We start from the raw sequence: 16792 nt of genomic DNA, 5'->3' as shown, positions 1-16792 counted from the left end.
GAAACGAGGTAGGGGAAGTATACAGTATATGTACAGGCAGTGCGTAATTAGGTTATGGGGTGGAAACAAGAGGTAGGGGAAGTATACAGTATATGTACAGGCAGTACGTAATTAGGTTATGGGGTGGAAACGAGGTAGGGGAAGTATACAGTATATGTACAGGCAGTGCGTAATTAGGTTATGGGGTGGAAACAAGAGGTAGGGGAAGTATACAGTATATGTACAGGCAGTGCGTAATTAGGTTATGGGGTGGAAACAAGAGGTAGGGGAAGTATACAGTATATGTACAGGCAGTGCGTAATTAGGTTATGGGGTGGAAACAAGAGGTGGGGAAGTATACAGTATATGTACAGGCAGTACGTAATAAGGTTATGGGGTGGAAACAAGAGGTGGGGAAGTATACAGTATATGTACAGGCAGTACGTAATTAGGTTATGGGGTGGAAACGAGGTGGGGAAGTATACAGTATATGTACAGGCAGTACGTAATTAGGTTATGGGGTGGAAACAAGAGGTAGGGGAAGTATACAGTATATGTACAGGCAGTGCGTAATTAGGTTATGGGGTGGAAACAAGAGGTGGGGAAGTATACAGTATATGTACAGGCAGTACGTAATTAGGTTATGGGGTGGAAACAAGAGGTGGGGAAGTATACAGTATATGTACAGGCAGTGCGTAATTAGGTTATGGGGTGGAAACGAGGTAGGGGAAGTATACAGTATATGTACAGGCAGTACGTAATTAGGTTATGGGGTGGAAACAAGAGGTAGGGGAAGTATACAGTATATGTACAGGCAGTACGTAATTAGGTTATGGGGTGGAAACAAGAGGTGGGGAAGTATACAGTATATGTACAGGCAGTACGTAATAAGGTTATGGGGTGGAAACGAGGTAGGGGAAGTATACAGTATATGTACAGGCAGTACGTAATTAGGTTATGGGGTGGAAACAAGAGGTAGGGGAAGTATACAGTATATGTACAGGCAGTACGTAATTAGGTTATGGGGTGGAAACAAGAGGTAGGGGAAGTATACAGTATATGTACAGGCAGTACGTAATTAGGTTATGGGGTGGAAACAAGAGGTAGGGGAAGTATACAGTATATGTACAGGCAGTGCGTAATTAGGTTATGGGGTGGAAACAAGAGGTGGGGAAGTATACAGTATATGTACAGGCAGTACGTAATTAGGTTATGGGGTGGAAACAAGAGGTGGGGAAGTATACAGTATATGTACAGGCAGTGCGTAATTAGGTTATGGGGTGGAAACAAGAGGTGGGGAAGTATACAGTATATGTACAGGCAGTACGTAATTAGGTTATGGGGTGGAAACAAGAGGTAGGGGAAGTATACAGTATATGTACAGGCAGTGCGTAATTAGGTTATGGGGTGGAAACAAGAGGTAGGGGAAGTATACAGTATATGTACAGGCAGTGCGTAATTAGGTTATGGGGTGGAAACAAGAGGTAGGGGAAGTATACAGTATATGTACAGGCAGTGCGTAATTAGGTTATGGGGTGGAAACAAGAGGTAGGGGAAGTATACAGTATATGTACAGGCAGTGCGTAATTAGGTTATGGGGTGGAAACGAGGTAGGGGAAGTATACAGTATATGTACAGGCAGTACGTAATTAGGTTATGGGGTGGAAACAAGAGGTAGGGGAAGTATACAGTATATGTACAGGCAGTGCGTAATTAGGTTATGGGGTGGAAACAAGAGGTAGGGGAAGTATACAGTATATGTACAGGCAGTGCGTAATTAGGTTATGGGGTGGAAACGAGGTAGGGGAAGTATACAGTATATGTACAGGCAGTACGTAATTAGGTTATGGGGTGGAAACAAGAGGTAGGGGAAGTATACAGTATATGTACAGGCAGTGCGTAATTAGGTTATGGGGTGGAAACAAGAGGTAGGGGAAGTATACAGTATATGTACAGGCAGTGCGTAATTAGGTTATGGGGTGGAAACAAGAGGTAGGGGAAGTATACAGTATATGTACAGGCAGTGCGTAATTAGGTTATGGGGTGGAAACAAGAGGTGGGGAAGTATACAGTATATGTACAGGCAGTGCGTAATTAGGTTATGGGGTGGAAACGAGGTAGGGGAAGTATACAGTATATGTACAGGCAGTACGTAATTAGGTTATGGGGTGGAAACAAGAGGTAGAGGAAGTATACAGTATATGTACAGGCAGTACGTAATTAGGTTATGGGGTGGAAACAAGAGGTGGGGAAGTATACAGTATATGTACAGGCAGTGCGTAATTAGGTTATGGGGTGGAAACGAGGTAGGGGAAGTATACAGTATATGTACAGGCAGTACGTAATTAGGTTATGGGGTGGAAACAAGAGGTAGGGGAAGTATACAGTATATGTACAGGCAGTGCGTAATTAGGTTATGGGGTGGAAACAAGAGGTAGGGGAAGTATACAGTATATGTACAGGCAGTGCGTAATTAGGTTATGGGGTGGAAACAAGAGGTAGGGGAAGTATACAGTATATGTACAGGCAGTGCGTAATTAGGTTATGGGGTGGAAACAAGAGGTAGGGGAAGTATACAGTATATGTACAGGCAGTGCGTAATTAGGTTATGGGGTGGAAACAAGAGGTAGGGGAAGTATACAGTATATGTACAGGCAGTGCGTAATTAGGTTATGGGGTGGAAACAAGAGGTGGGGAAGTATACAGTATATGTACAGGCAGTACGTAATTAGGTTATGGGGTGGAAACAAGAGGTAGGGGAAGTATACAGTATATGTACAGGCAGTGCGTAATTAGGTTATGGGGTGGAAACAAGAGGTAGGGGAAGTATACAGTATATGTACAGGCAGTGCGTAATTAGGTTATGGGGTGGAAACAAGAGGTGGGGAAGTATACAGTATATGTACAGGCAGTACGCAATTAGGTTATGGGGTGGAAACAAGAGGTGGGGAAGTATACAGTATATGTACAGGCAGTGCGTAATTAGGTTATGGGGTGGAAACAAGAGGTAGGGGAAGTATACAGTATATGTACAGGCAGTGCGTAATTAGGTTATGGGGTGGAAACAAGAGGTAGGGGAAGTATACAGTATATGTACAGGCAGTGCGTAATTAGGTTATGGGGTGGAAACAAGAGGTGGGGAAGTATACAGTATATGTACAGGCAGTACGTAATAAGGTTATGGGGTGGAAACGAGGTGGGGAAGTATACAGTATATGTACAGGCAGTACGTAATTAGGTTATGGGGTGGAAACAAGAGGTAGGGGAAGTATACAGTATATGTACAGGCAGTGCGTAATTAGGTTATGGGGTGGAAACAAGAGGTAGGGGAAGTATACAGTATATGTACAGGCAGTGCGTAATTAGGTTATGGGGTGGAAACAAGAGGTAGGGGAAGTATACAGTATATGTACAGGCAGTGCGTAATTAGGTTATGGGGTGGAAACAAGAGGTGGGGAAGTATACAGTATATGTACAGGCAGTACGTAATAAGGTTATGGGGTGGAAACGAGGTGGGGAAGTATACAGTATATGTACAGGCAGTACGTAATTAGGTTATGGGGTGGAAACAAGAGGTAGGGGAAGTATACAGTATATGTACAGGCAGTGCGTAATTAGGTTATGGGGTGGAAACGAGGTGGGGAAGTATACAGTATATGTACAGGCAGTATGTAATTAGGTTATGGGGTGGAAACAAGAGGTAGGGGAAGTATACAGTATATGTACAGGCAGTGCGTAATTAGGTTATGAGGTGGAAACAAGAGGTAGGGGAAGTATACAGTATATGTACAGGCAGTATGTAATTAGGTTATGGGGTGGAAACAAGAGGTAGGGGAAGTATACAGTATATGTACAGGCAGTACGTAATTAGGTTATGAGGTGGAAACAAGAGGTAGGGGAAGTATACAGTATATGTACAGGCAGTACGTAATTAGGTTATGGGGTGGAAACAAGAGGTAGGGGAAGTATACAGTATATGTACAGGCAGTACGTAATAAGGTTATGGGGTGGAAACGAGGTGGGGAAGTATACAGTATATGTACAGGCAGTGCGTAATTAGGTTATGGGGTGGAAACAAGAGGTGGGGAAGTATACAGTATATGTACAGGCAGTACGTAATAAGGTTATGGGGTGGAAACGAGGTGGGGAAGTATACAGTATATGTACAGGCAGTGCGTAATTAGGTTATGGGGTGGAAACAAGAGGTGGGGGAAGTATACAGTATATGTACAGGCAGTGCGTAATTAGGTTATGGGGTGGAAACAAGAGGTAGGGGAAGTATACAGTATATGTACAGGCAGTGCGTAATTAGGTTATGGGGTGGAAACAAGAGGTAGGGGAAGTATACAGTATATGTACAGGCAGTGCGTAATTAGGTTATGGGGTGGAAACAAGAGGTAGGGGAAGTATACAGTATATGTACAGGCAGTACGTAATTAGGTTATGGGGTGGAAACAAGAGGTAGGGGAAGTATACAGTATATGTACAGGCAGTACGTAATTAGGTTATTTAGTAAGGAGTAAATGTAGACGCGAGGTTGATATATACTCTGTACAGCGCTGCGGAAGATGTCAGTGCTATATAAATACTAACCAATAATAATAATAATAGTACCATGTGCTATCTAACATATATGGGCTAATTTATTGTTGAAGACCTTTATTTTTATTATTATTATTTAGTATTTCTATAGTGCAAACATCTTCCGCAGCGCTGTACATAGTACATAGTCTTGTCACTTAACTGTCCCTCAGAAGGGCTCACACTCTAGTCCTATGTCATTGTATGTATTGTGCAGTGTATGTGTTGTAGCTTAGGGCCAATTTTGTGAGCAGTTAATTAAATTATTTGGGAGAATACTGGAGTGCCCAGAGGAAACCCACATGGGAAGAACATACAAACTCCATGCAGATAGTGCCCTGGCTTGTACCCAGCGCGCTGCTAGGCAAGAGTTCTAACCGCTACGTAACCGTGCTGCCCGTGAACTTTATTGTATGGTGACAAGGAAAGGTACCGTTTCAATAGAAAACAGAGTAAAAGGAAAAAAATATTTAGTCCATTTTCATGAAGCTAAGCATTGTGAGAGGAGTGTGTATGCCGAGGTCATCGCTCCACAGGGGTGCGGGTGGTCTTCAGATCCAGGGGAGTGGGTGCAGCTTATGTCCTTTAGGTACCACATTGTAATAAATAATCCTTTGCTGCCTGGTAGAATGGTGCCAAGCCAGGCCTGTAGTCATGTGTCTGTGGCACAGCCGCTGCTCACTCCCCTTCTTTCTCTCCCTTTTCCCGCTCCCTCTCCTTCGAGCGTCTGTATTTGTGTTTATTTTGACAAGTGTGCCCCCCTACTTGTGCACGCCCCCTCCCACTGATCTCCATGTGTGAAAGGAAAAATTAATGCCAGCCAAAATCAGATCTGGACTCTTAATTAATTACTGTGGAAGAGCTGGAGTGAGCGGCGCTTTATAGTAATAGCGAGTATCTCAGAGCAATAGGCCTGCATCTAAATGCTCGGGTTTTAATAGAATGAGCTTCTGTTTTTCCAAGTGGAAATATACGACCCCATTCTGCAGGTTTGTGAGGACAGCTCTCTTCTGTGCAGCGCTAAGTGGATGTGGTAAAAAATAAGCTATCTCTATCCGTGGTGGGCAAATATTTAACTGTTAGGGGTCTCGCATGGGGCCTCTAACTCCTGCAAAGGGCCACAATTGACATTGTCTAGATGCACAGAGCCAATTACCAGCTGACGTAGTGGGAAAATCGGCAATTACTGACTTTAAAGGGCCAGGCCTCTCAGTACAGCTATTCCAGGTTTGGATAGGTGCCCGCGAGTGAAGGGGAAGATTCGCTGCTTTTTAGTGGATTTGGTTTAGAAGTCTTTAGAATGAAAGCATGTTTGATTTCATTTTTTTTATCTTTTTCTTATTTAGAAAGACACAGAATATACCGGTGAAACTCAGAAAATTAGAATATCGTGCAAAAATCCATTTATTCCAATAAATCAACTTAAAAGGTGAAACTAATATATGAAATATAGGTGTTTTGGATTAATTAGCTGATTAGTGTCTGACACTATAAGCCTAGAATATATTTTGATTTGCATGAAATGAGTCTATCCCATAGATTAGTTTCACCTTTTTGAGTTGAATGACTGAATTATATGGACTTTTGCACAATATTCACATTTTTCAAGTTTCACCTGTATTACAAAATATTTCAGTTCATTTAATACTCCACCTACAACTGGTAATGTTTTACACTTAAAAAAAGGTAATTAATAAATACGGTATCTCCCAACTTTCCCGCTTTCTTCATTTGTCCCTTTTTCAGGAGTGATGTACAGATGTTAAATGTTAGATGTTAAATGTATTTTTCTTTGAAAAAAATGTTTTTTATTGACTCAAAACTTTCTTCCAATCCTTCAAATATTTCTATTTTTCAAAGTTAATATGAAGAAAAACTAATAATAACAGGAAATATAGTTTGCATTGTAAAACTATGGGCCCGATCCAATTCACTTTTCCTCCTAAGTTTTCTCCCAGGAGATAATTTTTCATCTTCTCTTTAAAATAATGTTTCACCAACCTGTAATTGAAATAGTACCAAAAATGTAGTAAGATGATTCTGAGTATTTCCTTGCTTGCTAGTAGCGTAGGCATTTTATTGCTAAAGTGGGGAAAATATGTAGGAGATATAACTAGGAGAAAACTATGGGCCTCATTCAATTCACTTTTTTCTCCTAGGAGATATTTTCACATCTTACCAATAAAATGTCTGTTATGCCAGCAGCAAGCTAGAAAATACTCTGTACAGCGCTGCAAAAGATGTTGGTGCTAAATAAATACTAAATAAAAATAATAATAAAATTAATTTTTTCACCTAGTTTTTAGTACTTTTTCAATTGCAGAGCACTAAAATGTTTCTTGAAAAGTTACCTTAAACAGAAGGTGAAAAATGTTCTCCTAGGAGAAAACCTTAGGTTAGGCTATAGTTCTACTTTATTCTACTACTGTCTATTCTACTGTTGGAATTAACCCCTGCTCAATAGTAGAACATTAGTAATGTGCTGATATTCTATTAGCTGCTATCCCAGCGCCCAAATTACCATTGAGCTGTTTTTACATGTATGTTTACACTTAATCAGTGGGTATGCATTTTTTTTTCTTCTCCATATCAGTGCATTGTGAAAAATATTTCAGTTAAAACGCGTTAAGTGTGAACTGTGCCATAGGAAAACATGGGCATTACTTAGAAAATCAGTTGTCCTTTCAGTTATAACTGAGAGCAACTAAACTGGACCTAAAAGCTCATCCTTGAAATACAGAAAGGACATTTTTTTATTTTTATTTTTTGTCTTTTGTAACGTTGGGAAGTTTTAGAACTGTTTTAGGTTTACTTTAGGCAAAAAAGGATACTGTAGGAGATTGATTTGATCATGTGACTGTTTGTTAAGTCTCTGATTGGTTTACCAAAATCATGTGATCACGTCTCACATTTGTTTTGACCTACATAGGATCCTGAGGTGAGACATGATCATATGATCATGATTAGCCAGTCAGAGACTATCACCTAAACAAATCGATCTCATGCTTCTTCATGAATATTTTCCTCAAGAGAACTTCTGTAGAATGTTATCACTTGTAAGAAAATTTACCTTACTTCCTGAAGTGGAGTGCGTCTAAGGAGAAATAACCCTGACAATGGCAGAGAGAGCTGTAATAACATTACTAGTGTCAAGCAGAAAATTTACCAAATGTGCTAATCTCTGCTTGATCAGCCAATGAGAAGGTGTGTTGAAATTAATGAGGAAATGTATGGAGAAGCCAGGCTAGACAGAGTTGAGAAGCCTAGAGTGGTCAGTTGTAACTGAGTAATGACCAGTCAGCAGACTGCAGACAATGTGTGGAATAGAATGAGAGATGAATGAGTCAAGAAGCAAAGTTCAGCATTTTATTGTCTTCTGCAATTTAAAAAAAAACACTTCCATAAAGTTGTAATTGTTGTATGACAGACTGCCTGTGCTTCGGATGAAAGCGATAAAGACGTTAGACTGTAATCCCTTCGGAGAGGAGATACAAGAAAAGGGTCTATGTAATATGCAAAGTGCTGGGGAAATATTTGTGTTTTTGCAGGCTAGAGCTTTTTACTTCTCTTAGTGTCAAATAATTTAATTTTGAAATAAAATACCTGCTTATAAATCCTGCACTACAGCCTTTCACTGCTATAGGCTGCAATCCTTTCACAGAGATTCAATCTGTGCCTGCCTCTTTCTAGTCTGAATTAGCTGGACGATGCAATCCAAACATTACCTTCACCCACATAACCTAAATTCAGCTGTTTTTGCTTACATGGTCATATTTTCTAATACATAATTTTTAGGTGGCTGTTTAATTTCACACAAAAAAGGCAACATTTGAGAACATTGATTACTAAGTTATTAGCATATTTATACATTTTCCTACATCTTGGCTTTAAGTAAATTTTGATTATTTGTATATTTATGTTTATGAGACAACAGATTACACGAGTCCCCATCCTGTGACATTTGGGTATTTTTGCCAAACATCAGTAAAATTTATGAGTGAAGATAACGCATGCGGGGTTTAGCTGGAGTTACGTAAAGTAAGTGGCGCAAATAGCGCAACTCACGATACATACACAATGCCAATGCGTGTTATGCAAGCAACGTGTGTGTATGCAACTAACAAAGGGGCTTGATTCACAAAAGCATGATAACTCAGTTATCACGCCTAAAAGCTTTGCACATGCAAACTAAGGCGCGAAGTAGTTTGCACGTGCAAACTACTTAGCACTCAAACTAATTAGCACCCTAGTTTGCACGTGCAAACTCAAGTGTAAAGGCTTTGCATGTGCTAACTCAAGTGTTAAGGCTTTGCATGTGCAAACTTGGGTGCTAAGTAGTTTACACATGCAAAGCGGCTTTTCACTGCCGTGCTAACACTTAGCACCCTTTAGTGAATCGAGCCCAAGATGTGCTGTTTGCACAATGTGTGTTTTATAATTTATGTAATTCCCTGTAAACGCACGAGTTTTACCGATATTTAGTGAATATACTCTATCGTCTGGGGTTTTGCAAGGAGACACAAAATGAGTGCCTAGCCAGGCCATTCCACACCATTTTTTAATGACATAAAATACTAGAGAAGCCTAAAAGGGAAAATGAATTGGATGAAGGTTTTGTAATCATTAAGTATCCATCCATGGTGAGGAATCAGCGCTAGTGATATCTGGGCAGATCGGTCATTTTTAACAGAATCTCTGAAATCAGTTAAGAGGTTGCCATAAATTTTGACTGGAATTTCAATAACAAAATAATATAAATCATGCAGCATGTCTAATGAATGGATCAATACAGCTGTGCAAAGCTCACAGATTTAAAGAGAACCAGAGACAAAAAATAAATAGATTTATACATACCTGGGGCTTCCTCCAGCTCCATAAGCTTGGATCGCTCCCACGTCACCGTCCTCCGCTGCCTCTGCCCGCCGGTACCGGGTCCCATACTTTCGGCCAGTCGACGGTAGCGCAGCACGCTTCCTCCGTACTGCGCAGGCGTACAAGCCGGAGGGAGCCCCTGCGCATGCGTACAACTGGTCGCGTCCAGCGGAAGTTACGGGACCCGGTACTGGCGATAGAGGCAGCGAAGGATGGCGGCTTGGGAGCGATCCAGGCTTATAGGGCTGGAGGAAGCCCCAGGTATATATGAAATCTTTTTCCATTTTTCACCTATGCTTCGTCTCTGGTTCCCTTTAAGTCTAATTTTGGCTGTATTTGCAGCTGTTGTGTAATGAATCGATGTATGTGCCATGATTAATATTTAGATTGGGAAATATCAGTGGCTGCAGCTCACAATAAAAAACTGAACATAAGTTCTAACCTTGCTGTATCCAAACTCCAACAGAGTGGACCCAAGTTAAAAATACAAGATTTCATTAATAAAATCTATTTTCTAACTTAGAATAATAAATAGCAGCCTTTTTTCAGCTGCATGATGACAAATATAAAATATTTTACATTTATTGGAGGAATCCTTCCCTTCCTTTCATATTGCCGGGACAGAATCCGGCAGACTGGTGGAGGAGATAAAAACAAAAACAAAACAGGCTGCTACTGATGATGTCACAGGGGAGGTGATCTCAGCTTGTGAGAGATCTCACATAGACGACGCCCCTGTGAGGGAGGGTAGCTGATGACAAACACACCCATCATCTAAAACCTCCTACTAAGCTCAGAAGTAATGGCTGCCACCTGTATAACCCTAGTTATGAAAAGAGAAGGGTGAAAAGCATGCACTGAAATGCTCATAGGCTTGAAGGAGTGTTTATTTATCTTTGTCTGTGTCAGAGTGGTGCAACTAAATATTTTTAATTTAAAAATATGTTTGGTTTGGGTCCGCTTTAAGGTGTGGGCCCTTCTTGTTAAAATAAACCAAGCACCATTTTTAGCACTCAGAGCATCTCAATAGCACCTAAATATGCATGCCAACAATGTGGCTCATTAATTTAAAAAATCTTCCTGTTAGGTTTTAATTTTATCAGAGGGTTTTATTACCCTACTTCCAAGGCCTGCCTGACCGCAGAAGTTTCAGGAAGATAAGGACTGATGTCATTATTTTATTGCACACAATAGCAGACAACAAACAAAAGCTTCCATCAGTGGGGGGGGGGATGCAACACTGCACTTCAAAGAGTTTAGCGAACAGATGCTATCTTCACACCTTCCTCTGGATAAATAATGGGCAGCAAGAAGGGGATGGGGGGACATGGTAGCACCTATAGCTAATAGAAACCGGGGGGGAAGTGGCGCTTAGTTCCCTTTAAAGTTGCTGGTGGACCCTTGGTCAGGATAGGTTACTTGCCAGTTAAGTTGACACTGTGAAGTAGAGTAAGCCACACCCAATAAAAGTATTTTGAAACTAGAGATACAGTAGATAGACTGGCCCAGAAGCCACAGAAGGCTATTTTCTGAAAATGTGGGGAAACAAAGGAACTCACATGTACTATTGTGTGTTTATGTATATATTGAAGGGCCATTTTGAGATGTTTTTCCTTTAACACAGTATGGCAGCCCCCAGGCTTCTATAAACCCAAGCACAAGTGAAAGGGGAATCTATCCAAGAATCGGTGAACGTGGAGCTTCTGTATCTATTTTAAGCCTCCTCAGTCGTCCTTTTGGTATTTGTAGAGCAGTCTGGGGCAGAGATCATCACACGTCTGGATCAGAGGTCACTTCACGTCTGGCCATTCTGGATCCCGTGCCTGGCTCTGTGTAAATAACGGGTTATGCCAATGGCAAAAGTCACTCACATCGGTCCTGAGGCACAAACGCCTTTCTCAGGAGTTATCTCAAGTTAGATTTTTGTTTCTCAGCTTATCTCTAAAATCAGTTTTCAAGCCCTGTAGCAAGCAGCAAAACCACAAAGAACAAGGAAGTTGTTCTGGATTCATTGGCAATGTTTTTTGCACCTTATTTTGTGTATTTTTTTTGCATGTTGGGTGTTAAAAAAAGTATCCTGTTCCATGAAAACAGATAAGAAATCTCATGGCAAAAGCTTAACGCGTCAGGTCCTTAAAGTGGCATTTCCTCTTTGTTCTAAAAGATTATTTACAGCATTGTTGCTCCATATGAATTGTTATATATTGAACGCTTGGGGGGCCCAATGTTAAACTTACACTGGGGCCAATAGCACCTTAGTTACGCCACAGGCAATAGGACTAAAGGTCCATACACACACGCAATAAAAGTTGCCACAAACAGCCAACACTGCGTAAACAACTTAACTAGCGACAAAGACAAATCTTTCCAACGATGTTGTCCACACATCAATAATGCAAACAATCAACTCATTTAAACATTGCATGTGTAAGTAGAAGTGACATTATGCATGACATTTAGCTCTGTAGAACAATGTTGTTTCAACAACATTGTACATATGTAGTCGACTGCATGATATCTGCCCAACAATCGTCTGAGTTGATCCACGAGATAGATCAGGCAAAATGCAAAGGCATATTGTCATTTGGCTACATTTTTTACATGACTGTCGACTCCTATAGTGGTATCTGTCGTTCGCTGGATATTCCAAACGGCTTTTGTTGTGTGTGTGTGTACATAGATTAAGGCTGGCCATACACTTATAGATTACCACTCAATGTGGCAATACAATCAATTCCTTTCTGAAAGGAATCGATTCAGAAAGTAAAGTATTCCTACCACACACTGCACATCCATTTTCAATAGATTACTGAAAGGAATCTATTGAAAATTGATCTAACTGCTGCATTGCACTTTTGGCTCTCGATCTACCGCCACATAATTTGGGGGACTCGATTCCCAGCACATCGATTGAATCTGCCAGGTATCGAATGGTAAAATTTGATAAGTGTGTGGGCACCTTTAGTAGCCAGTTATATACTGGGGCGTTACTGGTGGCCTCCAGCTCAGCAGCCTAGATTCAAATTGGACAACTAGATTGTTTTCCTTAGAAGCAGATGGAAGTATAACAGAATTCTGTTTTATAGTTGCTCTAATTATATCACTGGTAATTGCTCTGGGTGTATTATTGCATTCGTTTATGTGACTTCATTTGGATGAACCCCTAGTGTGTGTGAGCATGCTCTCTCTCTCTCTCTCTCTCTCTCTCTCTCTCTCTCTCTCTCTCTTTATATATATATTTATTTATTTCGTTTTTTTTATTTGCATATTTATATTCTGGGTATTTTTGCAAAATAAGATAGGGAAATATCTGGTGCATTAATCTATATAACCTCATCTCATCCTAGTTGGCCACCTCTCCTTAACAGTCTGAGCCACTCCCTTTTTGGTCACATGGGCATGCAGAGTGGAGACCAATTGGTCTGTCAGCTGAAGCCACACCTCCATGCAGACTGATGGTCTATTGGGATTGAGTTAAATTAAATAATTCACATTTTATCCTAGGTTTTCTCCTAGGAGATCATTTTTAGTTTTCTGTTTAAAATACATTTTCAGAACTCTGCAATTGAAAAGTACCAAAAAGTAGAGGAAAAAGTACTGTCAAAATTATTATTGAGCATAGTCTTGCTTGCTAGTGACTCAGAAGGTATTTTATTGATAAGATGTAAAAATTTCACCTAGGAGAAACAGTGAATTGGATTGGGCCTAATAAGGAAGGTCTAGACAAAGTTCTAGGAGAATTGGCTATTTATGACCCAAATGCAGTGTATTTACCAGTGTGTCTATAGGGTCATGTTCTGAAACAGATTTGAGCATCTTCTTGAGGCACTCTGACTATGCATGACCATAAAATAATGTCAGCAGATCTGCATCAGTCATTGAAGGGTTGATAGGTTGGGTTGGAAAACTTGTAAACCATTCCTAACTGACAAAACATTTATTAACGGGCCAAAATGTCTGACCAGTAATGCACTATCTACTAGATGTGAACTATAGGTCAGAGAATCTGATTTCTCGTCATGTCATGGATCCGTTAGATGTCCCATTATGCCCTTCGTCAGGTGCTGCCAAAGCATTTCTTTCCTGAGAAATGTTCGATTTTTATTTACGTTAGCTTTTTAGAGAACCTAGCTGTCTCTATACATCTCGCTTGTCTCTTTTCAGTCTCTTGTCTGAACTTGGCTGTCTCTCCAGTTTTTTTTTTCCCTACATTCTTTCTGCTCTTTTTTAAAACTGTCCCTGAACTTCTATTTCAGAGAACTCCGAAGACAAAGAGAGGTTCGAAAGAAAGAGATAACCAGTAAAGCCTATGCAAAGGAAGAGATATCCCCAGAAAAGCGAGTGAGAGCGGCCAAGTAAAAGAATCCAACGTACTAAATAATCCACGTAGCTTGAGAAACGTGTGCGGAAACCGAGAAAGACTTCCAAAAATAAAGGCCAGTTCTAAGAGACATCCAGAGCCAGCTTTTGAGAGTCGTCTAGATCGAGAGAGACCGCTGGACAGAAGATCACATCCTGACAAAATGAGACAGTCGTAGACTGTTGCAAGACAGTTTGAAAGAGCAAGATACATCAAGGAAGCATTGACGGAGTAAGAGAGATGTATTCACCATACTGCCTCACTCAGGTATTGTTCTGTTCCGTTTTATTGCCTTGTAATTTGGGCTTAAACAATGGTCTTCTGGTAGACTTTTAACCGTTTGTCAACTACTAACACTATATAGCCCACCTGATGTTTTCTTTGCTAAATAGAAATTAAACTTCCCCAAAAGATCTTCAGTTCACATATTCACCCATATCCTATTAAGTTTTCTCCTGAGTTCTCTACAAGGAGACATAGTCAAACCTTACCAATAAATAATCTTTAAAGCTCACACCAAGAAAGAAAGTACTCTAAATAAGTTTTTTGCCCCACTTTTTAGTACTTTTTGAATTGCTAGGTGCTACAAAAGAATTCTTTAGTTAAGATGAAAAATTATCTCCCGGGGAAAAAAACCCAGAAGAAAAAAAATTGGATAAGGGCCATTATGTTTATTAAGAGTCCACCCAAAAATTAGGTCAGTTAAGTAGTAGTAGAGTCACCTCACATCAGCAGAACTTACATCAATAAATCATTCCCAGTTATGTCAACACTGCAGTACTCAAGAGATATAAGAAACTGTTGGTTTAGCTCTTTTGAGCCCCCCAAACATCAAAGTCTCCATTCTGAACCTTGGTTGTAGTGTTGACATACACCATTACTTTCATAATATCTATTCTTTATTATGGAACAAAGAAAGTTATGGTCAAACAAGCTTGGTCCAACCAAGGAGGTCCTTTAGGGTCACCTGAGTCACAATCTATTTAATCTATAAGTATGTTAAAGTGTGTTTTGATTAGTTAAAGGAAGCGTGAGCAACTACGAATCATAAACACAACTCTTACATACGCGAATGCAAGTTGAGCAACTGACCACAGGACCCGAGTCTGCATAGCCACAGACCAAACTACTAAGTCGTTATAATCATAGACATAATTTTCAAATGTCAGTAACAATTAACTGTTAGCGCAATAACCTTGATTGGTGTAAATGCTGTCACAGCATCCATATCTTATTTTAAAGTGGACCTGTATTAAGGAATCATACTTAGCATATACTCTTTCCAGTTATTAATAGTTATTGCCTGCCAAAATGCCTGCTGGGAAATATACATCGAAGGAGACCACAGGTAGCCCTCTTACTTTCTCTATTTTTCTATAGCTTCACTTTAGAGGAAACCGGATCCTTGATTTTTCAATAAATCATTGTTCAAGCTAAACACTTAACAAAGATGGTACTCTTGACTGTGGATAGAAAATGCCTTAAGGCTCATACCCACTTAGCGATATTCGTGAGCGGTTTTGAGTGATGAATGATTTTCCACATGATATTGCACAATAACGTTTAACAAAAAATTGTTAAACAATATTAATGATGTATGCCACCGGTGGTGAATGTTCTTTTTTGAATGACCGATGTATCCGATTAAGTAGTTGAGTATCGCTCCAATCCTCATTGTCTTGGGATTGTATAAACGATAATTTACACGATTGTTCATTTCCGAGACTGTTTGCAGATTCGGCCAGATGGATCGGGAAACGATCATTTGTCGGCGGAGATCCCCGATCCATCTAGCTGCAATCTGTACATTGCTTAAGTTGGGCACATACAGCTCATATGGGAGGCTCAATTTATTCTAAAACGACCTAAAACCTAGTATCAACTAGCTGCCGGCAAACAAAACAGAGGCTTAGATAAAAAAATATAAAGGGAGTAGAGGTTTGCTTTAACAGTTAATATATTATAAGTGATGGTTATATGATGGCCAAAGTTCTGTGACCCCGAATTCTTGGACCGGGTCATTACTTCATTTACTAGTTTTTTATTTTATTTCTGGCAAATAATTTTTAGTGCTGACAATCTACCAATTGGCATTGCCTCTGTTCTGCTCTTATCGCTGCTATTACTATCACAGTACTACTGCTTCTCCTACCTCATTACAAGTACACTTGGTGCTCAGTACATCACCATTTTCATTTTCTGTGCCCATTGTAAGTTGTTGTTATTGGAAAAATGCAGCTACAATTTTATGTTATCTATACAGAGGCATACAAATGGGTTCATAACAACATAACAAGGGGAACTTTAACAGCCTAAACAAACATACTACATTAGTTATGTTAATTAAAATAGATAGGTAATATAACCTCTTACCCACCCTGTTTTAAAAGACCATGCAAATTTTTGTGATTGTATGGGGGCAGCCATCTTTTTGGTTGAAAGGAGGGTGACAGGGAGCATGAGACAGTTCCAACTGTCTTGTGTCCTGATCACCCCTCTCAGCTGCACGTGCTAGGCTTCAAATCTCAAATTCAAACTTTAACAAAAAAATATGCACCAAAACAGCAGAATGAGAACAACAATATCAGAAATCCCATCATGCCATGCGCAGCATCAGGGGAAAAATGCCCGGGCAGTTTTCTTCTGTGCAGCTAAAAATGAGGCTTGGGTAAGAAAAACACCAAGCCTTTTCAGTGCTGCTGAGTAGATTTTTAGTCTGGAGGTTCACTTTAACCTACAAAGATGTTTTGGGAGGTAAGAATGAAAAAAAAATAGTAGCACAACCTCTAAAGCTTGAGAAGATTAACCGGAGCCATACTAGTAGTGGTCTTAGTGGAAATGGGGCTGCCAGGCTTCAGCCAGCCAGACGTACTAAATATTTGTGCTTTAACCTAGCAGAATGACCATCAGCACTACAGAAAGCTTGATAGATGTGTAGGAAGCTTGATGAGAGAAAGAGAGATAGAAAGACTGAGAGGAGCATAAATGAACAGTGTCGGT

The 16792-nt window shown here is 40.1% G+C and overlaps 1 protein-coding gene across 5 annotated transcripts in view; it reads left to right on the top strand.

The window, feature by feature from the left end:
- Positions 1 to 16792, top strand: part of NFIX (nuclear factor I X) — a 291898-nt gene that overhangs the window by 23789 nt on the left and 251317 nt on the right. For all 5 annotated transcript variants that reach the window (XM_068274284.1, XM_068274289.1, XM_068274290.1 and 2 more), the window contains exon 2: positions 13689 to 14059. In XM_068274284.1, the coding sequence (XP_068130385.1) occupies positions 14033 to 14059 (27 nt within the window). In that variant the 5' untranslated portion in view covers positions 13689 to 14032. The remainder of the gene's footprint in view (positions 1 to 13688; positions 14060 to 16792) is intronic.

The sequence above is a fragment of the Hyperolius riggenbachi genome, chromosome 3 (assembly GCF_040937935.1).
Source record: "Hyperolius riggenbachi isolate aHypRig1 chromosome 3, aHypRig1.pri, whole genome shotgun sequence".
In the NCBI taxonomy this organism is placed as follows: Eukaryota; Metazoa; Chordata; class Amphibia; order Anura; family Hyperoliidae; genus Hyperolius; species Hyperolius riggenbachi.
Note: the sequence above shows the minus strand (reverse complement) of the source record. Positions and strands in the feature narration are given on the sequence as shown.